A 26,079-nucleotide genomic window follows, 5' to 3' on the forward strand; every position below is an offset into this window, starting at 1 on the left:
CTGAGTACATTCAGTTTCTAGTATATTGTCATGGGGCAGAAGAAAGTTCTGTTTTCCACCTTGGACATAACTAATTCCAACATCACAGAGTTTCATCTTTATTTTTATTGAAATTCTCTTTAATCTGGATGTTAAGAAGCATTCATCCTCTCTCTGCTTCATATCCAATATAAATATAATTAAAATTAATATATTAAAGTTGCATGCGCAGGCCTGGCAAGCAACCACAGTCCGTCCTGTCTTGGCTGATCTGGGGCAGGTAGCTGCAGGGTAGCTTCAAACCTACCTCTCTTCTGTGGCACAGACCCTATTTCTCTGCCAGCTTCAAAGAAGGGTTTTGTTTTATTTTTCTCTCTTTCTTTTTGTCTGTCTACCTCTCTTACTCTGAAGACTCTGTGGCTGTTTTCCTGCCCCATTCTCTACAACCTTCCCCTTCCTCTGTGGCGCTTTTTCCTACTCCAGTCTCACAATGAATTTTGTGGGGAAATTGGACTGGAATAAGAAGAAGGAAGAAATTCTGGCATAAAGTCACCTGAATTTAAAATATCATTTCCATGGTTTGGCAGCCATGGTCACTATTAGAGAAAATTTAATTGAATGTTCATATTTCTATGCATACATATATTTATAGATACTTCCTTTGAATGTGAAAGTGTGTTTTACTTTGGTTGAAACGAGGTCTTATTTCTATTGTTAGTGTTACTTTGCTGTTCCCTGAGCATGACTTTACCTTTGTCGTTATCTCCAATTCAATTTTCAGTGCCATGCAGTCGAAATTTCACTGAACGGAGGGGTACTATATTGTCTCCAGGCTATCCCGAACCTTATGGTAACAGCTTGAATTGTGTGTGGAAAATCATAGTGACTGAGGGATCAGGTATTCAGGCAAGTCCATATTTTGCCCACAGTGGAATATGAACTACTTCATAATAGTAGAAATGAATTGATTGTTGATCACTCCTCTTCCCAAACCCTAGCCAAATCTAAAGAAAAACATCAGCTTGCTTACATGTATTTATTTATTTATGGCATGTATATGCCATCCAATCAATTATTTTCCCAGAGTGGTGTAAAACAGTAAATTACAGTTGAAAACAATCAATACAAAAATGTAAAGAAAAACAAATCACACAAGTGTAGCAGCACAAACAGCATTATGAAAGCATTATGAGGCAGCATAAAACCAATAAGTCTATGATGTAGATATCTTAAGTCTGGACAGGTATATAGATCTCTATGTTCCCAGAGTTTCAGAGTATCTTTGGCTCAGAGCCAGTCCAAGAAATGTTGCTGTCCATGGCAAAGGGCAAGATGCCACCAGTTAATTCCATGAGCAGAGGCTGACTTTCAACACTGGCGATGGAATAACATCCTCCACTGTGCCTGGGGATGGCTGGCTGCTTCAAAGAGCGCATGATAGGCTGTGTAGCATGCAAGTCTCTGATCTCCAGTAGAAGGGAATAGGTAGGAAGCTTAAGAGGAATGCCACTGCTGCCTCACCTCAGCACCCGCTGCCTGAGTGCAGCATCTTTTTCACTTTGTCTAATGGTAAGTCTGGCCTGGTCAAGTAACACACCCTCTCATTTCACCCCACATGGCGCAATGAAGCTAAAACCACTCCTGTCTACCCCACTTATTATGCTTAAAAGAACCAGTTGCAGAATCAGGATTGATGTTGCAGGGCATTGGGCTAGATGACCATTGGGGTCCCTTCCAACTTTACTCTGTGATTCCATGATTCTTTGTTCCTTTTATCAAAGCATTATTTTATACATCGTTAAATAAAGCAATATCACCATCTGCTGACAGCTAGAGAAACAACTAACGAGGGCATCCAAGTGCATTCGGTTAATTTAACACCATAAATATGATGGAAATAAAATCCAGCTGTGGGGTACTGATTAGAAGTGGATATCAGCTATGTGTGGAGGCCAAAAAACGAGGCAGATGGAAGTGCCAATATCCCTTCACCCTCAAGTCAGATCAGGGCCTCCCAAAAGTCTTGTATTGTTCTGTTTTTTTATTATTACTTATTTAAGACGGGACATACACTTGAACAACACGAAAGAAAGAAAGAAAGAAAGAAAGAAAGAAAGAAAGAGAAAATTGAATTAAAATCAAAATTAAGCATGTTCTGTTTTTAATTCATTTTTCTATTCAGAATAACTCCAGGTTTTTGTATATCTCTGTTTCTCTAGGGAAGTTGGCTTTGCAAGAAGTGAGGTTGTCCCACATGTCAGTAAAGCACCAAAGAGCTCTGGACTGGGTTTTTGTTGTTGTTAAAACCCAGAAGTACAGGATTTTATTTTTATTTTTTAAACCCTCGAAGTCATAAAGACCCCAGAGCTGTTCAGAACTTCACTGGCAATGTTCTGGACAGCCTCATATTGTAAAGCCTCTTGGAGACCTGTAAAACTTATATTGGAAGCATAAAGTCTATCTCAGAGGATACAAACAAACTCTGGAAAGGTTTTAAAAATGTACAAACAAGAATAAATACCACTCAGCCAGCTCTTAATTTGTTTAAAATCAGAAACAGCAAGAGACAAACCCCCACCCCTTTCACACATAGAAAATTATAGAGAAAAGTGAATCCATTCTACTTATGCCTGGACTCATTTGTCTGCAGTTAATCTACTCCAAAAGTAGTGTTGCCATATTTCCCAAAATGAAAATCTCCTTTTCTTCTTTTTTGGGGGGAGCGAAGCTGATGAGCTTTTTAGGGACATCTCCCCACAAAATGTTTTTTGGGGAACGTCTCAGATACAGATAAGATTTTTTTTAAAATGTTCAGATAATGATGCAAGGCAAATCTTGAGGCCCATGTACACCCCTGGTATTTATAGATCCATTGATTGCAAGCATTCATCATGTCTTTGCAGACATTTCAGTGTTATGACAACTGCTACTTAGTGTAAAAGCTGGCGGTGAAGTTTGTGACTGATTTGAGTTCTGCAACAGGTTCTTCCACAACTAAATCCAACCTCTTGTCGTGCAAAAACAAAACAAAACAAAGACATCAAAATCACAGGCTTTATTTTCATTAGGTTTTCTCCCTTTAACCAAAATAACCCCTTTTCTAAATACAAATTTCGCTGCCCCCACAGGCTGCCTTGATCAATTGGGAAAATTCCACATCTATTAGCACATTCCTTTGTATGTGCAGCCTTTTCACTTCCATTGCAATGAATTAACTACCCCCAAAGAATTCTGTATCTGCACTGGCAGGGGTCTGGAGTGGAGTGGTTGTATATAATTCTGCCTTGCAAACATGACTTCCTTGGGATATTGATAATACCTACCTGTACTGCTGCTTCCGTATATCTTGCCATTTTTTTTTTAGTCTTCCTCATTTTCTTTCTTTAAATGCCTTTCTTCCTTTGTAATCATCTGTCATCTGCCGCTCACTTGAATCCAAGCTATTCAGTTTTGTAATGTGCCTTTTTCTGCACTGTGGAAGGTTCTATGTTTGAATATTCCTTCACATTGAAAATATCTTCATGCTTACAAAAGTAGCAGAAAAGGGATGAGGCTTCTAGACTAGCTCATATTTTAACATATAGATTTATAGGTGCAAAGCTTCTAAATTGGGTAACATCCATATATTTTATCCACCATCTGAAGTCTGGTACACGTAATCCTGTGCATCTGCTGCAATGCAGCTCTGCTCTGATAGAGAGCACTATCCTAACCCTTCCACGTTGATGACTGGGCACGTAGGATGGCACTTCCGTACCTCTCTGCTGGCCTCTGCAAGCAGAGAAGAGCACTGCCAATGAAAGGAGGAAACCCTACCTAGATGGGTGGGAAACTATCACTAGTGGTTCTCCTGCTGGCAAGAGTAAGCAGGAAGCACTGAAATGGAGCACTTCGAGGGTGAGGTGAAAGCTTTGGTAACATCATATCCAAAGCCTGGACGATGCCCCAGGCCCTTCAGCTATGCGTGCCTGGAACTGACATAGCAAATGCAATAAAGAACTATTTTCACCATTTGCCAGCACAAGCCACCAGGTCTTAGGTCTCAGCAGTAGATTTGCCACTCCCATTCCTTCTAGACCCCACTGAAGATTGGTCTGTCATTTTTTGGAAACGTGACACTTCAGCAATGAATCCCTTTTTATTCCATGATCAGTTGCTGCTCTTTGATGTCATTTTGTAGTTACAAAAGTGCACAATATTGTGAGGTCAAAATGTGTGTTTAGCTTATGCAGCTACGTTTTGCTGTCAATCTCGTTGCTGCATTTTTTTGTCTTTGATGTCAGAACTTCTGAAAAGATATGTAACTATACTGTTTAATGAACACGCGGTGGTGATTCTTTCACAGATCCAGGTCATAAGCTTTGCCACTGAACATAACTGGGACTCTCTTGAAATCTATGACGGTGGTGACTTGACAGCACCAAGGCTTGGGAGTTTTTCAGGTATGTAGAGGTCTACATTGTGGTCTTATAATGGCCAAACCATAGGGATGGTGAAGAAATTTGGATAGGTTCGTATTTTTATGTGGACCTCCTAATTCATGGTGTGGTGTAGTGTAGTGGTTAGGAGTGGTAGACTTGTAATCTGGTGAACCAGGTTCGTGTCTCCGCTCCTCCACATGCAGCTGCTGAGTGACCTTGGGCTAGTCACACTTCTTTGAAGTCTCTCAGCCCCACTCACCTCACAGAGTGTTTTTTGTGGGGGAGGAAGGGAAAGGAGAATGTCAGCCGCTTTGAGAATCCTTCGGGTAGTGATAAAGCAGGATATCAAATCCAAACTCCTCCTCCTCCTCCTCCTCCTCCTCTTCTTCTTCTTCACACTCCCGAAAAACAATATGCCAGTTGAAATGCAGTTTTCCTTCAAAGTTCACACTCGCCCGAAAGTTGCAGGTCAATTCTTCAGCCATTATTACATCTTGCGAGCTTATATGCTTGCACAGATGGAACATTTGTGTGTGAAAATCCCCAGGAGCTACCCAAATAAATAATTGTACACATGACACGGAATATAGTTTTAGGTTATTGGCATAATTTTGGTCACAACTTTATTGATTACAGATAGTGAGTGGTTTGTTTAGGCATTGGTTCGACTAGGCTGCTCCTGACCTCAGCAGGACGCAGTACTGACGACTGGGCCCCACCATACCATCATTGCCGGTAAATACCATGGGGGAGCATTGGTAAAGACACATGACTCAAGCTCACCCCAAAATGCTCCCAGGGACTCTTGCGAGGTCCTACCCCTCGAAAGGGGTCAACAAAAGCATGGGGAGTCCCTGGATTCCTTTAACGGAATACCTGTTGCGCATTGGTTCTCTGACCTCCCCTCCACACCACCATTTTAACCAATGCCTAACCGCCAAAGCTTACAAAATTGTGACGATTTGCTACGCGGCAAGCGAAACCCAAGTGGCATCAGCCAAATGGGAAAATTCCTACTGGGCCCCTGCCCCAAAAGCAGACGACCCACGAAGGCATAGCAAGGTCACAGCAAGACTCTAAATATAGGGAAGGGTGGGCGGGTGATCCAGTGCACAAAGTAAAAAGAGGAAGCTCAACGCAACATGCAGCAATATATAAAGATCCCTCGGTTATTACACAACATACCCATTGGCCAGATTAGCCCAACAACCAAGGGACCACCAATCGGGTTGTTGTGGCTATCCAATTGCTCCCACCCACACAACAGTGAGGTCAGTTCTGATGATCTCACTGCAGCACATGCCCTTTGTGAGGAGGACCTGATTTACAGTATAATAATGTGACGTTGAACCTCACCCTATATGTTTTCTTCTTCTTTATATGTTCTGCCTCTTTAAAAGTTCCTGTGTTGCATAGATCTTGTGATAAATGACAGTGTTCATGACCTGTCCCATATTTCTGGCAGGTACTACAGTACCAGCATTGTTGAACAGCACCTCCAATCAACTTTACTTGCACTTCCACTCTGATATTAGCGTGGCAGCTGCTGGTTTTCACCTCGAGTACAAAAGTAAGTTTTAATTTTATTATTATTTTGATTGGCATTGTGCCTCTTGTTTGTGTTTGCTAGGTATCATTCATATCATCACACTGTTGCACGCCACCCAAAGCGGTGCAAAATCCCAGGGGTTCCAGGTGCTTATCCAGAGTTCGGTTTCCTTTGGAATGAGGGTCAGTGGAGACTATGGTGTCTTTATGAGATATGGTTTACACACACACACACACACACACACACACACACACACACAATCATATTTGATGGAGGGCTCACAGCATTAACCCCCCCCCCATAGCCACAGCCTTGGATTGCAGCAGAAATCAGGCATAGCTCTGTCTCCCAGCTGCCCGGCCTTCAGCCTTCTCCCACAACTCAGTTCTGGTCTTTGTCTTTCTAACTGCCAGGCAGTTGAGGGAAGGGAGGGATCCATTGGCTGTCTGGCACAGAGCCTCTTCCTTGGAGGGCCATTACCTCAGCAGGAAGCTAGCGTGGATCTAGGAATTAGAATGGGACTCAGGCATAGAGCCCACCCTCTAAACTCATATCAGCATTTTTTCCCCTACATAAATCCAGAACTGTCTTCACTGTGTTGCCTTTCCCCTGATATTTTTTTATGTTAATAATGTCCAGTTTTATGGCGTGGATAAAAGGTTGTTTTATGCTTTTATTCTATACATTTGTCAATATGTGCTCATGTGTGTGTGATCTCTGTAGTTGATATAATGACAGAGTATCGTAGCAACTGCATGCTTCATGTAATGGTTTTGTCTGTCCTAGCCTTTCAGTCATGGAATGTTGTGTACAGCACACAGGCTGCTCTGGCAGGGTGTACAGTTGTTGCAAAGTCTTTGAGATTTGCTGTTTTATAATTATGCATGTTGATAGTGATGTTTATGTTGAAAAATAACAGCAGGGTCAGTTAGACTTCACATGCCACTGTAGTTTCCATTGCGGGGTATTGTTAACCCCAATGGCTTATATAGAACTGGCATCCCCAAACTCGGCCGTCCCGATGTTTTGGGACTACAACTCCCATCATCCCTAGCTAACGGGACCAGTGGTCAGGGATGATGGGAATGGTAGTCCCAAAACATCTGGAGAGCCAAGTTTGTTTAACCATAAAAGGGAATAATTAATAATAATAATAATTTATTTCTACCCCATCCTCCCCAGCCAGAGCTGGGCTCAGGGCAGCTAACACCAATAAAATTACAGTAAAAACATAATAGGAAAAAACTAAAAACAAAAAAAATTAAAATACAGGTTAAAATGCAATTTAAAATGCAGCCTCATTTTAAAAGTAGCCCAGTACTTATCAATAAAGGTGTGATCATTATTATTTTTATTTTAACTTGCAGACAGTATGCTTAATAACTTTCATCCTTATTTTTTTTTGGCTTTCTTGGTATACATTTAGCCCCCATGCCAGATTGCTAAACTCAGGGGTTCCCCCCCCCCCCAATCAACAGGAGGGCACATAGTATTGTGCAAGACAGCTTACAATATTTTTAAAAAGAATAAAAAATAAGTATAAATGTTACAACATGAACAGGGATCACTAAATACTTGAAAGCACAGTTGGGATGCTAATTATTCTTGCTGGTTCTCTTTCTTCACATAAGCATGGAGAATGACATCGTTTTCTGCTGCATCATGTGCTTGGATCAGGAATATATTGTATTTTATGCCAAAAAGGTTAGCACTATGTTTTTGCTTGGTAAATTACAGTACCATCCTAATCATGTCTACTCAGAGGTAAGCCCTACTGAATTAAGTGGGGCATACCTCTAGGTAAATTGGATTAGGATTGTAGCCTAAATAAAAGTAAAGTGTGACACAGCCCTCCAGTTCCATTTGGACGAGGATTTGGAAATGAAGCCATGGAATTCCTGCTAGGATACCAGGAAATTGTTAACTGAGATTTGATCACTGGGGAACATTTTGCACACTCTCATTTACATAGTGGCACTCATGTCCTTTTCAAACTTTTTAAAACTACTGATGCAAAATAGTGGTGTCCTCCGTGCATAGCTATGTACATCAGTGAGTCATTCATATTAGCTAGAGGTAAGCGTTACAAAGGTGACTCTTAAATTTTAAGCATGAATATAGATATTAATTATTAGTCTGATAAATAGCTTGACAGAGATTAGATTCGCCAAACATCTTTACGTTTGCCTATGCAAACATTCTATTACCTTGCAGAAGGGCAATAACAATTTTCTGTGAGACTAGGGCTTATTAGAGTATGTAGATGAAGGCACCAAATAGTCCCTTAATGTTGGTATTCATCTCCTTTTAATGAGCAGTCCCAAACAAGCAAGTATACCGATAAGCATCAATAGTAATACTTATAATTGGGGTAATCACTTTTCTAAAATGTTAATGTGTGCAAATTTTTGGAAAGGCCAGATTTCCAGCTGATGATAAATATTCAGGACCAGCAATCAGCCACAGGGTATCTTTATTCTGTGGTTCAATTTCCCTATTTATTTCCACTATTTGTATGCAAAGCTTCCTGTAATTTATATGAAAAAGAGGTAATTTATTGATGATGCCAAATGAGTTTCTGAAGCTTATTTATACAGAATTTGTTTTGAAAGGCTGCTGGTTTATAACACCTGCAGATGTTACGTTCTGGACAGGATTCTGATATCAGTAGCTTGACTATTGCTCTTACCTACTATCCGCAAGGTTAGATCAAACCTTCTGACTTTGTGTAACAGTGGTCCATTCCAGTTGAAACATTAAGCCATAGTTTAGTGCTATGTGAAAGTGCAGAACCTAGACTTATGCTCTAGGGCATTGGAATTTGCTACCACCAGTCTTAAAAAGGAGATTAGACAAGTTCATGGCTATCAATAACTACTCGTAAGGATCACTGTATGCTACCTCCATGATCTGAGCTAGCATGCCACTACCAGTTTCTGGGGAACAAAAGAGGAAGCGGACTGCTACCTTTGTGTTCCACTTTTGGGCTTTCTTGGGCATCTGGTTGGGCGTTATGGAAAACAGGATGTTGGATCAGATAAGCCTTTGATATTATCCAGCAGGGCTTTTCTTACATGTTTTCCTTTACCTCTTCTCCTGTGGGACTGCAAGGAAAAATCAGAAGCATCCGCATGCTGTTTTAAACTATTCATGGTTTGAGCTTGCCTGTTGCGCTGAAACAGGTAACTGGGGGACAGGGAGATGGACTGCTTTTCAGAATTTGCAAGGAAGTCTAATTTTTAAAAACACAATGGTCAATGATTCTACTTCTGCTTATATTTTCAAAAGGAAAGAGCCTTCGCTAGAGTCCAAAATGGCAGTGATAGCTTTGCCATGAATCATGGCTAAAGAGTCATGTCTTAAATTAATCTGAAATATAATAAGCCTTGTTTTTCAGCACGTTACGCAACCAATTTAGGATCAGACATGAGGTGATAAATATTATTATTTTTTAGAGAAAAAATGGTTTCACTAAGTAAATACGAAACCAAATAAGTTAGGTTTGTGATGTGCATGTCATATTCATTTCTGTGATTAGAAGGAAACACTGAAGATTAGTTTAGCATATTCTTTCTTAGTTTTGATGTGAATGTTTTTCTGTGCTCTCACTCTTTGTGCAACAATTGATTCACTGATGAAATGTTATCAGATGTACTTCCCACGCCCACCATTCTGAATTGCTGCAATGAAAATGAATGGCAATAAATCACCATATCTTATGAACATAACCTGGACAAGTACTGATTTAATAAGAACCTTGATTTCGTCTCTTGATTTGGCCAGCAATTTTTAATGTGCCAGTTCTAAGCAAGTTTACTTGAAAATCAGCTCACTGAAATCAATGGCACTCACATCTTTTTAAAATGCTAAGTGTCAGGGCGCTTGACTGCACTGCCTGGTTTTATTGTTTTGTTTTTTTGTTTGCAGAAAAATACTTCACTTTCAGATAGATCTATCAATACAAACAAACATCCCTCTAGAACTTAATAGCTTTTTAGCATCTCCGTGTTAGTGAAATAATTGCAGTGTGGGTAGCTTATAATAATATAATTGAGCAGCTAGCTACACAGAAAGTTGTGCAGAATACACAGCCACTGCAGGCTCCTTTGACTGCTGCTAATGCTCTTGTGTGTGTTGAACAAAATAGGTTTTTCTGTGGATCAAGATGGAAGAAGAAATAGCATCAAAGGGCCTTTGTGAAGCATTTGAACATATGAACAAATTCTGTCTTCTTTTGTTATATTTGCAAGGGTTTTGTTTCTGTTTTCACCAGAAGATATTTATGTTGATATTTTCCCACACCCTGTAGTAAGTGCAGTGGGGTGGTATTGTGTTTGGCTCTAAAAGAGCAAAAAAGGCACTTGTACACATCATGCATCTGCTTGGAGCAGGCATAGGCAAACTAGGCCCTCCAGATGTTTTGGGACTATAACTCCCATCATCCCTGACCACTGGTCCTGTTAGCTTGAGATGATGGGATTTGTAGTTCCAAAACATCAGGAGGGCCCAGTTTGCCTATGCCTGGCTTTGAGCAATCATATGCCATTAGTTGTGGTTTGGCCTCTTTCTTCTCAGTGGCTCATTCCGAGTTTTCTTCATGCCCACCTACCCTGGGTATGCAGTAAAGCACAGTATGGTTTCATAATTGGCTGAATTGTTTGTTGTTTAGGGAAGTTTTTAATGACTGATGTTTTAATGTATTTTTAATCTTTTGTTGGAAGCCACCCAGAGTGGCTGGGGAAACCCAGCCAGATGGGTGGGGTATAAATAATAAGCTGTTGTTGTTAATAAGTTGTTGTTATTAATAAGTTGTTGTTGTTGTTGTTTTGCTCTTAACCCATACTGACAGGTTTGTCACTTCCTGCCAATCTCCTACCTTGAAAAATACCTGTATGGTTTGATCCACAGTGTATCTCCTTTGTTGTAAAGTTAATGAAGCTGTGGGTCTAGAAGATCATTGCTAGGATTCCCACTTCTTTATTCTGAATGTGCAACTAACTCTTTCCATTCTTTATCTTATATTAAGATATTAGGTTGCTGCTTAAGAGATAGGTGCGCTTCTGTAGCATTTTAACAAAACCTATTTCAGATGCTTAAACCTTTTTCTTTCAAATGCAAAATGGTTTGTTGTACTTATTAAATACATGTACAGTCACCCCAAATCCAGCAAGAGTCACCCTTACCGAAAGCACTGGAATATCCTGATGTTTCCCACTGTACAGCTGAAGGCCCTTACTCTGGCCTTCCTGTAAATTGAGCACACCCATATTTTGGGTCAGAAAAACAAAATACGAAATGGACATACGATATCAGTGAACAGATGGGGAAACTGTCTTTGAAGAAGAAGAGAATTGATAATAGCCTGATTTGCTAGGCATAGCAGTACAAGTCTTTTTATGTTTCAGATGAATGACTATGGCTTAGAGTTTGCCAGAGGCACACCTAGAATCTTTATTTACCCATAGTAAAGGCATACATTCTATGTGTATTGGTATTTTAATCAGATTGCACACCCCTAGCTACACCAGTTTTTAAGACCCACGGGTTTGTAATGTAAACACTTAGCACAGTGTGATGTTCATTGTCTCAAAATGGTGAGGGGGAAGAGGAAAGAATATTGCATTTTTGTTTTATGCAATAATTCAGTCTCGGATTGATTGCAATAATGATGCTGCCTTTAGTGCTAGTTTTGATTGACAGCTATTGTTTTATGGAAGAAATTAGCCATATCATCAGGTTATTTTCTGTGCTACAAGGAATCATTAGCTGTAGAAAAGCCCATTTAGATTAATGGAAGAATTAATTAAATTCTTGAGTCAAAAGAGCAACAAACTCTACAAGGAGTTCATTAAAGTTATTCTCAAATTTTCATCAGTCATAAAAACAAAATGATCTGATAGAGGAAACCAAGAATTCACACAAAAAATGTGACTTTAAATCTAGTTTTCTAAAACATTTCCAAAATTTTATCTGCTTTTATTTTAACTAGTTCAAAACAAGTAGTATAAGAATCTCTCAATTTCTAGCAAAAATTCATGTAGTACCTATACTGTAGTTGTTCCTGGCCTGTAAACAACTTTTTGAAGTACTTCAGCTGTACATGATTGTGCTACAAGTTGTATGTTAAGTGCTTTTTTATCTATCTGTTTCTTAAACAAGTTTCAATTTAAAGGACTAAATGCTTAAGGAGTGCCAACTGCAGTATGGGTAAAATTGCAATCTGATGGTGATAAGACAGCATTATCTTTTTACTCCCTCCCTAGCTCCAAAGCAAGTTTGTTAACACGAGTGTCTCCAATCTGTTTTCATACTCCATACACATGCTGCATAATCAGTGCTTTTTTTCCCTTAAAAACAACAACAACAACGTTTAGGGGTACTCTCATTTTCCTACTCATAATGAAATACTGCCCCTCAATGAGGCCAAACCTAGATTCACAAAATGTTTAGGGGTATGCGTACCCCTGCGCCCCCCCAAGTACTGTCCGTAACTTATATCTATGTCCTGAATAAACTATGGCCACAAATAAGTTTTGTGTCCAGATTTTCATTTTTTGAAATATGGCCACCCTAGACAATGGTCTAGCATATCCACTGCCACACCTGCAGATGTGAAGAAGAAGAAGAACGGTGTGTCATCACCATATTGCTGACAACATACTCCAAAGCTCCAGATGACCCCACTCAGCAGTTTCATATAGCTGTTAAATAGCAGTTGGAGAGGGGGAGACTCGAATCCTGAGCAACCTCATATTGAATGCTCCATGGGGCAGCACACCCCCAAGCATCACCCTCTAGAAATGACTATCCAAGTAGGACCACAACTACCACAAAGTGGTGCCACCCACCCCTAACTTGGACAGCCGCTCCAGAAGGATAACTAGGTCGATGGTATTGAAAGCTGCTGAGAGGTCGAGGAGAATTAACAAGGACATATTTCCCCTGTCTCTTTCCCAACAGAGGTCATCATACGGGACAACCAAAGCAGTTTCTGTGCTAAAAGCAGGTCTAACCCCAGTTGAAATGGACATGACAAAAATTTCTACATTAGGGCATGCTGTTGGAAACATGAACTTGTTGTTCAGATTTTACTGGGTCAAGTTAACTCCCCAATCATTGGGATTCTTAACTTTGTGCTGCATTATATATGGAAACGCATGCCAGGATTTGTGATGTAGACAATCATGACAGAAGAAGATATTTCCAGCTCACAGTGGCAATCAAAGGAATCTATTAAAATCTCCTAGATTCTGTATGCAGGGAAGGAAGGTAGTAATAGCCTACCTCTGGCTTCTGTTATTGATACATTGATCTTCCTTTCTCCTTACCTTTGAGAAAAAGTAATTGCCAACCATAGCAGTATTGACTGTCCCTGTTGGACAGCAAGAGGAAATCTTACCCGTCATTCTGATGTTGACTTTACAGAAAGGGAATTATGCAAGTTCAGAACGCATTAAGGAGTGTTAGCAAGGTGATTTTAAACACCCAAGTCTATATTTGCGGTTTTAGTCTTCTTTCTTCACACTGCCTCTTGAACTTCTTGCCACACCCTTGATTTGTTATTGCTGTCCCCCCACTGTCCTCATTGTCAATGGTGAGCTCCCATTGCTGTGCTCCTAGCAGTTTGAAAGCATACCAGTGCAAGTAAATAAATAGGTACCACTGCAACAGGAAGGTAAACAGTGTTTCTGTGTGCTCTGGAATCACGGTCTTTCGTGTGCCAGAAGCAGTTTAGTCATGCTGGCTACATGACCCGGAAAGCAGTCTGCGGACAAACGCCGGCTCCCTGGCGTGAAAAGTGAGATGAGCGCCACACCCCATTGGCACCTTTGACTGCACTTAACTGCCCCGGGGTCCTTTACCTTTTACATTTACTATAGGACTAGGTGCCAGCAGCAGCCAGGAGTGCATTCATCTGGGATATCTGCCACCCTCTTTTCCTGTGAAGCTACACTAGCCAACCACTGAAAGCCCTAAGCAATTCACTATTACATTATTCTAATGTACTGTAAGAGGGACTGTCTTTGAAGACAGTTCAGAAACATTAGTTGGTCCGGAACAGGAGTAGCCAATACTGTATAGGGCCCTTCAGATGTTCTTAGACTACATCTCCATCAATGTCCCCAGCCAACATAGCCAATGGTAAGGAATGTTGGAAGTTGTACACCAAAATCAGGGATGTGAGGGCAGAACATATCACTGATATTGTACTGTCTACACTGGTTACTAGTTTGTTTCAATGTTAAATTCAAAATGCTTATTCTTACCATTAAACTTCTGAATAGAGGTAAGTGCCATCTGCTCTGTAGATTTAGAAAATAATTTTGAGTTGGTGCTGCTGCAAATCTTCGCGCCACAGTCTCTTTTTCAGGCTTTGTGGTTCTGTTCCAAGTACTCTCAGATTAATAGATACCTGCAGGGTAGGAGAGGCAAGACAGACAAGCTTGGCTTCTACCATCCAGGTATTTCCATTTCTGCCCTCCTACACACCAGGATACTTGCCTGTTTCCGAGGGACCAGATGTGTACTGGAAGTGGCTGGTTGTGCCATCTCTGAAAACAATGAAGAAAATGGGAAGAATTCAAAACGCTCTTGGGGTCATTCTATCAATGCAAGCATTTCTGTTTGCTAGACTGTATGACTTCCCCTCTGCCACCTAGGGCTTCCTGCATGTATTCCCCTAGCTGGATGGAGGATCGAACAAGTGAATAGTTTGTACACCAAGTTCCCTGTTCTGATCCAAGAGCTGGACTAGTGTATGCCTAATTCTTAAATAAATCAGAAAATCCTGTGTATTATCTTTATTTCAGTAGGGGAGTTGGGACTGGATTTAGTTCCCCCATGAACCCCCTTTCCCCCACAAACAGCTGATTCTAGCTTTTCAGAGGCTTATCTTCTTGATGCAGGCCCAGCTGCTTAGTGCACACTGTTATTTCTGATCCACCTTATTCTATTATATAAATAAAGTGCTGAGAGACATGTCTCTGCTCCTTTTTCACTGGGATACTGGATGGTGAAAATAAGATATAATTTAAACCTCAGCCACAGTTCCAGTGGCTTGAATGACAGGTGAATACTTAGATAAGACATAATTATTATAAACTCTAACTTTTGGCAATGAATGTTGTGTTATTGGCAGAGATATACAGGTGTAAAATCAAGGGTTGCGTGGTTTCTCTGTGAAGAAGAATTGAGGCAGGGAAGCATTACGTTTCAGTGGATTCCGAATCAGTTCAACCCTCCTAAGGCAGTATTTCTAACCTCCAGTCTATGGTGTTGGATGTTTTGGTCTGCTAGCTTGCACCAGAGGCTTTTGCTACAGCCCCACTCCCCAATCACAGTGAATACACTCCTACTACCAGGAAAAGGATGTTACAGGGATGGGGCAGAACAGGGCACCTCATCTGGGTCCTGGAGCTGGTGCAGCAAAACAACCCCCCCCCCACTTCCACTTTTTGTCCTAGCTGGTTCAAGCTGGCAGAACTTTGAGTAACAACGTGGTTCCTCTACTCTGATTCTCTCTCGTTTGCTCTATAAATGCTCTAGATTGCTTTATAAATGTATATTTCCTTCTCTATTTTTAATTTTTAAGTAGGGCTTATAGCTCAAGTCTTAATAAGTGGTATGTAGTACAGATGTATTTTTTTTCTCCCCCAATACTTTTTATTTGTTTTGATCTCTCCCGTAGAAACATATTGGATCGCAATTTCATTTCACATTTATTAAGGGTTTACTTCTGTTCACATTCATGAGTTAATTCTCATACTTGCACAGAATTTGTTCTCGATGCCAAGGAATAAGGCTATTCGCTGCAAACTGAGACTTCATAGAAATTAAGAGCAATATTTAATTATACATGTGTGTGTGTGTGTTTGTGTGTGTGTGTGTATCACACACTAATATATATCACATTTCTTTTTTGTGAAACATAAGAAGCAAAGCTTTTTTGAGACTGGATCAAACAGCCTAGGGAATTTTATTTTGGTTAGTTGACAGTTTCATGTAATGAATGCTAATATACTTTCAGAAATGTTAACTAGATTATAGTGCTGTGAGCTTTCTTGTCATTGATGGCAGTGATGCCTGGAAAATATTGGAGGTCACTGTAATGACGTGCCTGGATGTATGTCTCGTGCCAGAGCTGGAATGGCAAAAGTATTTAACAAGCAGGAACTGGGATGAGATCACTGGGAGAGTGATCAGTATTGACATTAATGAGTTTTATGTCCTATGCCAAAAGAGTTAGCTGACCTGTGAAGAGCATGCAGTAAGCAATTTCCTGTACAAGAGAGGCATGCTACCCTTGAAAACAGTACTTGATATTCATAAGCTGTGAATGAGAACTACAGCATGTAAAGCATGTGGTCTAAAGAATACCTTGTCTCTGGCTCTGCAGCATGGCAGATAGAGATCCATCCACCGTTTCCTTTAAGCCCCCCTAATTCTTCAGTAAGACATCATCATGCCACACTATGTCCTGTTCAAGAGACTTGCACATGCATGTGTACACACACACACACACACACACACACTTGCAGTGTGCATTATTGAACATGAATTCCTTCTGTGAGTGTGAATGAATTTCTAGGTTTGTCACACCATTATACAGTGGTATCTTGGGTTACATACGCTTCAGGTTACATACGCTTCAGGTTAGAGACTCGCTAACCCAGAAATAGTGCTTCAGGTTGAGAACTTTGCTTCAGGATGAGAACAGAAATCGTGCTCTGGCGGTGCGGCAGCAGCAGGAGGCCCCATTAGCTAAGATGGTGCTTCAGGTTAAGAACAGTTTCAGGTTAAGTACGGACCTCTGGAACAAATTAAGTACTTAACCCAAGGTACCACTGTATTTTGAAGCTAATTTTACTCAAGAGCAAATATATAAAATGTGACCTATTACCGTTGTTTCATATGTATATACACGCTTCTGTGTGTGACTGTGTGTGTATATGTCTCTCTCTGTGCAATATATACACACATACATACTATTGATGGCTTTATGTATCTGTTTGTGTATTTATATTGAACTGTTCTTCCTTTCTGTCCTGCTGCTATCATTTCTTCCCTTGTGTTTCTTAGATTATGGCATGCTTAAGTCAGGGACTTTAATGTCTTTTTAATTTTGTGAATTGATTAGATCATGTTATATGCTAAAGAACAAAAAATAAGTAATAAAACTTCAAAACAACATGAATATTTTAATATGTTTTGTTCCATTTCCCCCCTTTATTTTGTTTTAGCTGTAGGCCTTGCTGCCTGCCCAGAACCAGTAATTCCTAGCAATGGATTCAAAATGGGCGATAGATATATGGTGAATGATGTTTTGTCATTTCAGTGTGAGCCAGGATACACATTACAGGTACTTGCATTTTCTTTTGAAATGGTATAGTTGCTGTTCTAACATATTGGGCTGGATTCATAATTGAATAGAGCAGAAACCCACAACATGGGTGCTTCCATGGTGAGAGAGATTTTTGTCAGTTCTTGCTCCCACAACTTACATCTCCTAAGGCAGTGGCTCCCGGCTGCGGGTCCAGAGACCCCAGGGTGCCTGTGTAATCTACCCAGGGGATCTGTGGCACCATTCACATGACCAAAACTACCATAGAGATATCAAATCTTTCAAAAGCAAAGAGTCCATGGCTTAGCTTTTGAAAACAAACAAACATGGAGTCCGCAGTACTTTACTAATATCTTCTGCTAGATCAAATTCTTTTGGTGAAGAAAAGGTATCCTCTTGAAATATTTTCAGCTCTTTGTCTCATATGAAAAGGATCAGGATAAATAAGTGATGGTTGCTTTTTCACTCTGCTTGCTGAAGAGAACTGCATAAAGTCAAAACTTGGCATATTTTCCCCATCTCTCTCATCAACAAAAATTTGCTCCAGCAGAGGAACATCAGCAATTTTCTCTTTCATATTTTCTGAGACTACCACACCTGCAACTCTTTTATATGAAGTGATATAGCTAACAGAAATCAATTGGACATGATACTCAGAAATAATCAGAATTCCTATTAATTTAAATAGGTCTTAACTGTTGCTAATTTTCTCTGGATTGGGAGTATACGTTTTGCATTCAATTTAATACACTCTGCAGGAAAGGAACATGCCCTATATCAGGTCATAACCATCTAGCCCAGTATTGTCTTACTCTGAGTAACAGTCACTCTCCAGTGTTGAAGGCAAAGGCCTTTCATACCATCTACTGGGGCTGATGCCAGCAATTAAAACTGGGACCTTTTGTGAGCAAATCTTGTTCTCTGCCACTCGGTTATGATCCATCTCCAAGTATGACAGTAAACTGTCAGACAACTGTTGTTTCAGACATGTTTGCCTGCCTCTGTACATCTCTTTCTTTTTCAATGGATACTTGAAAGTTGTGGCTTCATTTAATTTTCCTGGTATCTTCCTCCCTGTTCCTATTTCATTATTAATTCTGATTATTCTTAGATTTTTATTCTTTTCTATTGGTCCTTCTGCAAAGCAAATAAAATAGTCATTCATAATAAAATTAGTTTTGCTTGCATAATGGGCCTATCTTCTTGAAAGGTAAAATAGAGTTGATTTTCCATTTATATACCTGCTTCTCTGCCAGGGTTTCTTTTCTCTTTTTAAAGCCTTACAGACCTTTTTTGCAGTCTGTGGTTTTGCTTTTCTTAGTGGTAATTGCCATATTATGATAATGTGAGAATATATTAATGCAGTCTTCCTTGATTTATAAATAAATGTATGACCTTTCTTAGTGCAAAAATCTCACTGAGGCATAGATTCTGAGCTAGCATCAGTGCTGCTAAACACTAGAATGCAGACTGCAATATTACATTTGGTCTTCTTTTGCTGAAATCTAAATAAATAGTTTGCACATGCCAAAGTTCAAGTGAGTTCTTTGTCACAGTGTTTCTCACTGCCTTTCTTTGGGCAATGCATATGTTTTAAACACATCAGCCTACACTGACAAGTCACCAGTGGACAAACATATATCGTAGCTACCAGAATATATACATTTTTGCCATAAGTATGAATATAAAATATACAGTTCTACTTTGGAAGTTGAACAGAATCAGTTCTGGAAGTCCATTTAACTTCCAAACCTTTCAAAAATCAAAGTGCGGCTTCTGATTGGCTGCAGGAAGACCCGCCGGACGTTCAGCTTCCAAAAATAGTTCACAAACTGGAACACTCACTTCTGGGTTTGCAGCGTTCAGGAGCCAAAACGTTTGAGAACTAAGCTGTTCAAAAACCAAAGTATGACTGTAATCTAAAATTAGACCACTGAAAGTCAACAAGGAGAAGGGGTTAGGAATGGCATTATACAATAAATAATCAATGTCCACAGCAATACTACTATTTATGTATTTATTAAATTTGTTGGTATTTCTCAGCACAACCTAAGGCGACTTACAACCAACCAGACAATCAGACAGAACCCCCACAGAGATACATTAAGACCAAGGTGGAAAATATCCTGCCCCCTTCTAAAAGGCTGCAGATAGTTAAAAGCCAAAGGCTTGGTTGTGGAGGAAATTTATTGCCTGGCACCTAAAGGACTACTACTGCATTGCTTTGTCAAGCACTTGGTTATATATTAGTACTACATTGTACTTCATGCTATGTCATCTTGGGAAAACACAGGGCTAGCCTTAGACCTTGACAATGGGCTTCACTAGAATATGACACTTGTTTCAATGTTGTCATCACAAGAGTTAGATTGTTTTACTGTGGATGTATCCAGCAACATGTTCTGAACACAATAATGATACATTAACGGTGGAATTATTCTGCTTTATTAGTTGTTCTGTGACATTTCCCCGATATGGCCACATTATCACTGTTTGAAAGCGTTGTAGCGCTACTAAAGCAGGAGGGGAAAACACACAGAGAAGATTAGTGCTATGAAAACTTAGGAGTTCCAGAAGGAGGATACAGAATATGCACTGTCTGGAAATCAAACCATTTGACCACCACCAACCTTTTTTTTTTTACATGCACAAAGGGTATTGACAGTGAGATCAGACATGGCTGCTTCTCTGATAGCATGAGCTCAAATAATTTATTATAATTGTATATTTTTTATTGTCGTAACCCACCTGGGGACTATGTGGTGAAGGGCAGATAAGGAAACACAATAAATCAAATCAGCATGAATGAGCAACAAAAAGAATGTTTGCAGGGGCCCCTAAATATGATGATGTATTTCTAAACTATTTGATTGGTAGCCAACCTAATAATAAGCACACTGGGGTTAAAAATAGAGTTACAATGGAGATAGTACAGGAATACAACTCCCCTATGAGGAAAAGTTATTATTATTATTTATTATTATTATTATTATTATTATTATTTGTTAAGAAAGAAAGAATCTAGGCATTTTAGGATTTGAAAGAGATGGATAAAAATATGCATGCTGTGGATAGAAATACTTTTCATCCTTCTCTCACAATAGCAGAACATGAGATCATCCAATGAAATGGAACGGTGGTAGTTGCCTCTCTCCATGAACCCCTCCCTCCCTCCCTCCCTCTCTTCCTTCCTTTCCTTCCTTCCTTCCTTCCTTCCTTCCTTCCTTCCTTCCTTCCTTCCTTCCTCTTCAAACCCACTCCCAACCCTTGGGGTGGAAAGGAGGAGTCAGGGAAGTCGGCTTTTGTGAGCCCAACTGCGTATGTTTTTCTGTGGCTGAAACCCTGTGAAATGTGAAATCTATAGCCACAGTTTGTAACATTTTTGACAGACTAACCACAACCCAACAAGGACAACCTTGTTGTTTAGTCATTTAGTCATGTCCGACTCTTCGTGACCCCATGGACCAGAGCATGCCAGGCACTCCTGTCTTCCACTGCCTCCCGCAGTTTGGTCAGACTCACGCTGGTAGCTTCGAGAACACTGTCCAACCATCTCGTCCTCTGTCTTCCCCTTCTCCTTGTGCCCTCCATCTTTCCCAAAATCAGGGTCTTTTCCAGGGAGTCTTCTCTTCTCATGAGGTGGCCAAAGTATTGGAGCCTCAGCTTCAGGATCTGTCCTTCCAGTGAGCACTCAGGGCTGATTTCCTTCAGAATGGATAGGTTTGATCTTCTTGCAGTCCATGGGACTCTCAAGAGTCTCCTTCAGCACCATAATTCAAAAGGGACAACCTTATATCCATTCATCTCCATAGGTGCCAATGCCCTGGGGCCCTGGGTGCATGAGCACCCACAAAATTCCCCATGAAGGGGCCTGGCACCCACAAATTTCCGTGCCAGGACCATGCACACTGCATGGCACCCTGGTTGTGGAGTAAAGCTGGCATTCTGTTTATCTCAGTGGGTTTTGGTTCATAGAATCACAGAATTCTGGAGCTGGAAGAGTCCCTGCAGGTCATCTAGTTCAAGTCCTAGGAAGGAGAGTTGAGCTAACTGTTGGATTGCAGCCACAGCACACGTGTTCTTTTGAAAGTTTATCCATATTGAGAATAACTTGGGTATAGATTACATTTGATCTAATTCCGCACTCTCTGTATGTATTTGATGAGGGAGATTTTTTTTAAAAAAAATCCTAACCAAACTATAATTTCACTAATTCTGGAATTGAAACCATGTACATTACATTGATTGGGCAGTATAGTTAAGACATTATGGCACAATCCTGTTCTGCGCTCTCCACTGAAAAAAGGGAGAGCAGTCTTTTAAAAAATCTCTTTCTACACCGAACCATTGTCTGATCTTGAAATAAATCCCATCCTTTGGTAGCATGGTGAAGAATGCAAATGAGGATGTTACATTGCTCTGCAAACCTATGCAATAATTGAGTTCAGAACAGTGGTTTTGAAACAGTTTCTTAAGACATGTGGCACAACTCATTTCCCATTTTAAAAGGAATTCTAATTATTGCAGTAGTCTTTTGTTTAACCTTAATTAGAAAACTGTCATGGGTAGTAAAGTGCAGGGGGAGAGTAATTGGCAAAAGGATTTCACTAGCAACGCTGGTGTTTTCTCCTTAGAATAATTATGCTAAATTGCCAGGGGAAAGCTGGAGAAACAGAGGACAATGATGAATCATTATTTTTTATTTTATTTTAGGGGCGCTCTCATATTTCTTGTATGCCTGGAACAGTTCGCCGTTGGAACTACCCTTCTCCTCTATGTATAGGTATGCATGCATACTTTTTGAACCATGTGTTATTAAGAATGACATAAGTACAAAACCAAAGTGTTAATTAGCAGCTGCAGTTTTTAGATAGATAGATAGATAGATAGATAAATTTATTGTCATTGTCCGTATATACACAGTATACACAACAACGAAAATCAAACACCCAAGACCGGATTCACATACACATTCGCACGTATCTCCAACACTCTCATCCTATTCAGACATAATCTATTAGAACATAACATAATCCAGAATATAACATAACCTATTAGAAGCATAGCATAACCTAAAACCTATCTCATTCCTTACTACTCACTGCTTGCTATTTCTTACAACTGGCCCTGAGATCATTATTTAGTGCAATCAGAGCTCTTGGATAGAAACTATTCAGAAGGCGTGTGGTTCGTGTTTTCATTGTCCTGTATCTTCTGCCCGAAGGCAACAGTTCAAAGAGGTTGTGAGCAGGATGGGTGGGATCTCTCAGGATATTGTGTGACTTCTTCAAGCTGCGAGACGTGAAGATCTCATCCAGGGTTGGTAGTTGGAGCCCAATAACATTCTGTTATTGCAGTTTGTATCTGCTGATATCAAGCCCGTTTGACTGGAAAATGTCGCTTTTACACCTATCAGGTGGTACCCTCGAACCATTGACCCTGATTATCCAGAATTAAGGGAAAGGTTTCTCCTTTTCTCATGTTTCGACTTTCCCTTTCATATACATGCTTTTTATTTAGTACACCTTCCCCTGTTGAATTAAAATGTGAATTAACATATTGATTCTGAAATATACTCGGGGTCGAGTGTGGATTTCATGCTCTTTCATGCTCTTTATTCAGCTCATAGTAGTGAGGAGGAATGGAAGTTCTCCCAAATGTCTGCTTTATATACACTATTTACACAATGGGCCCCACATGATTGGCTAATTCCGGGATTCTCCTGTAGGCCAATCAGGTTGCGGATTTTACTTCCACCTGGAGCTGGATTGGGTGGCTCCTGCAGACCAATCAAACTGCTGCATTCTGGATCCTATGGTTCTAGGACCCATCAGACTGCTGCATTTTGGATCCTATTCAACTCAGCAGTACATAACAAATTCATAGAACCTGCTGCTGAATGATAAGTCTCAGAATCCCCAGCAGCATGGCTCATTGGCCAGGGATGATGGGAGTTGTAGTTCAACAACATCTAGTGCACCATAGTCTAGCCACCCCTGGTATAAAAAAGGTAAAGGACCCCTGACAGTTAAGTCCAGTCATGAACGACTCTGGGGTTGTGGTGCTCATCTCGCTTTACTGGCCAAGTGAGCTGGCGTTTGTCCGCAGACAGTTTTTCCGGGTCATGTTGCCAGCATGACTAAGCCACTTCTGGCGAAACCAGAGCAGCGCACGGAAACACCATTTACCTTCCCACCAGAGCGGTATCTATTTATCTACCTGCACTGGCATGCTTTCGAACTGCTAGGTTTGCAGGAGCTGGGACCGAACAACAGGAGCTCACCCCATCGCAGGGATTCGAACCGCCAGCCTTCTGATTGGCAAGCCCAAGAGGCTCAGTGGTATAGACCACAGCGCCACCCATGTCCTCACCCCTGGTAGAGAACACCTTATAATTGATCGAGCCAGTATTACCGTCTACATATTGCAGAAGAGTAGTGGGGATTTTGACAGTGTTGGTGATTTCCCTAAGATAACCTTGTGCCTAAGGTGATATTTGAACCGTTATCTTACGTATGTGAGCTGAATAATTTAAAATAAAATGTGCAGATTAATGCAAAAAAGAGAGAAATAATTAAATCACCCCTTTGTCATGCTTGAATCATAGAAACCAGTATAATTTCAGTGTTCAGAATATAAAGTGACATGCGAAGAATATTTTCTGACCTGTCAATGTAATGTATGGATGGCCGTTTTATAATTGAAACTTATAAGGGGTCATTCTACAATTCATATGATGCTTGGATGTACCAATGGCTGTATGCTGTGGTTAGTGATTTCTTGCTGGAGCAGACTTACCCAGAGGAGTCTTTTTACCTACAGAGGTTTCTCCATTAACTTCAATGTCAAATGCTGCCCTCTGCATGAAAACGAATCCATGTGTAGAGCTGTCAAAGTGAATGGGGAAGCCTGTTCAGATAAGAGCCTTCTGTGTACAATGTAGTGCTCTGTGTTGGCTCAAGTGTACAATGTAGTGCTCATCAGTTACATGAACATTGCATAAGTAATACATCATTCAATAAACCATGAAATATAATAACATTATTTTATTTTATTTTCAATAGCCAAATGTGGTGGGACACTGACAAATATGGCTGGAGTGATACTGAGCCCAGGGTTCCCAGGAAACTATCCCAGTAACCTGGGCTGCGTGTGGAAGATATTATTGCCTGTTGGATATGGTAAGAATCTTGATGATGATGATGATAATGATACATTTCAGCTCAACCATAGGATTTTGGATCTCTCTGGCAGTTCCCTAACTTCCAAAACAATGACTGCCACATATTTCTTCTTGTCTGTCTGTCTATCTAGACACATAGCTAGATCTATATAGGCTTCATACATTGGCACATTGTACATTGGCCATGGGCACATTGTGGAAAGGTGAACAGTATAACAATAATATAGCCGCTGCTTTTGTGTGTTGCTTTATCCAGAGAAAATTAGAAATTAAAATTGGATTGAAATTGATTTGAAATTGGAAATTCCCATCTATTCTCCACCCACTTGCTACTTCTTTTTTCTCATACAGGAGTCCTCCATAGTCACCGCCCCCTATTCTACCAGCAGGGCTCAATACAGGGAGAGTTGTTTGCATGTCTGATGTTAAGTGTAGGGATGGATGGATGGATCAGGTCCAACATTTACTTTTAGTAAAAAAGCATTGTTTGTGAAATCTCTCTGCCTCATTCTGAGTAGTTTTAAGTTGGAATGGTGGCTCGAAATAAAACACTTAACACCTAACTCAATTTGATCTGTCCTTTCTCAGTCCTCTAACAAGAGACCAAGCCACTCACGTTGCATTCCTTTCCCTTTTCTTCAGATGTGTTTGCTGGTAATCTATACATTATTCATGAGGAGAAGATAATAAGGCTACCGTATATGTTTATCATCACAAACTAGATTGAAACGTCCCAAACGCTTCTTATCCAAATAATTTCATGGGTAGCTAGAACTTGTTTACAACCTTTTTGGGCTCATTAGCAAATTGCAGCTGTGCCTTTAAGGGAATGCATCTTAGTATAGATAATAATTAGGATGGTGTGATTCTTGCAGATAAATAGTCCATTGAAAGAAAGATAGGAGTCTGGAACAAAAGGAAAATACAATTTCTCACTATTAAAAAAATTAGCAAATTATGAGATTTTGGCTGTATACACATGTAACTGTGGCAGTAAGCATTGTACAATTAAACAGGGCTTACTTCTGAGTAGACATGTATAGGTCTGCACTGTTAGCTAATTAAAATTGGCCTGTTGTTGAACACTTAGCTAGGTATTCATTTATTTTATGTATTAACAGCTTTCCTTCCTTACATGGATTTATGTAATATAATACACTAAGTAAAGATAATATTATGTGCTCAGCTAATTAGTTAAATTAATCAGTTTGGTTATTATAAATCCAGCTATAATGTCAGGTTCTTAATAATTAAGCTTGTTTTTAAAATAATGCCCTGCTTGTATTTTAGGGATTTGTATAGAGGTTAGACACTAATTACTTTGTGGATAATAGAAACTGTATGGTTATAAAAGGTACCTATGTTGCAATATAGATTCCTTTTGCTATATATATATATATATTTTACAACAGTATCTGTCTCTTGGACAGCTTTTATTAGGGATCCCATTTGCAAAACACATGAGCTTGCATCGTAGCTTCCATTTTCTGATTACTACGTAGTTCTGCTCATGGAACAGTGGTTTTACACCTCTCCTGGAAATCCATTTCTGGTGGTTGGGGGGACTCTACAGAGCAGCATGCCCCCAATGCTGTGGTTACAACAG

General features: G+C 40.1%; 1 protein-coding gene across 4 annotated transcripts in view; it reads left to right on the forward strand.

Moving 5' to 3' along the window:
- CSMD1 (CUB and Sushi multiple domains 1) overlaps positions 1-26,079 on the forward strand; it is a 949,787-nt gene that overhangs the window by 825,525 nt on the left and 98,183 nt on the right. For all 4 annotated transcript variants that reach the window (XM_083729648.1, XM_083729649.1, XM_083729651.1 and 1 more), the window contains 6 exons: positions 761-885; positions 4,325-4,421; positions 5,866-5,970; positions 17,190-17,308; positions 22,004-22,073; positions 24,355-24,471. In XM_083729648.1, the coding sequence (XP_083585774.1) occupies positions 761-885; positions 4,325-4,421; positions 5,866-5,970; positions 17,190-17,308; positions 22,004-22,073; positions 24,355-24,471 (633 nt within the window). The remainder of the gene's footprint in view (positions 1-760; positions 886-4,324; positions 4,422-5,865; positions 5,971-17,189; positions 17,309-22,003; positions 22,074-24,354; positions 24,472-26,079) is intronic.

Source organism: Podarcis gaigeae (genome assembly GCF_964106915.1).
Source record: "Podarcis gaigeae genome assembly, chromosome: 3".
NCBI lineage: Eukaryota > Metazoa > Chordata > Lepidosauria > Squamata > Lacertidae > Podarcis > Podarcis gaigeae.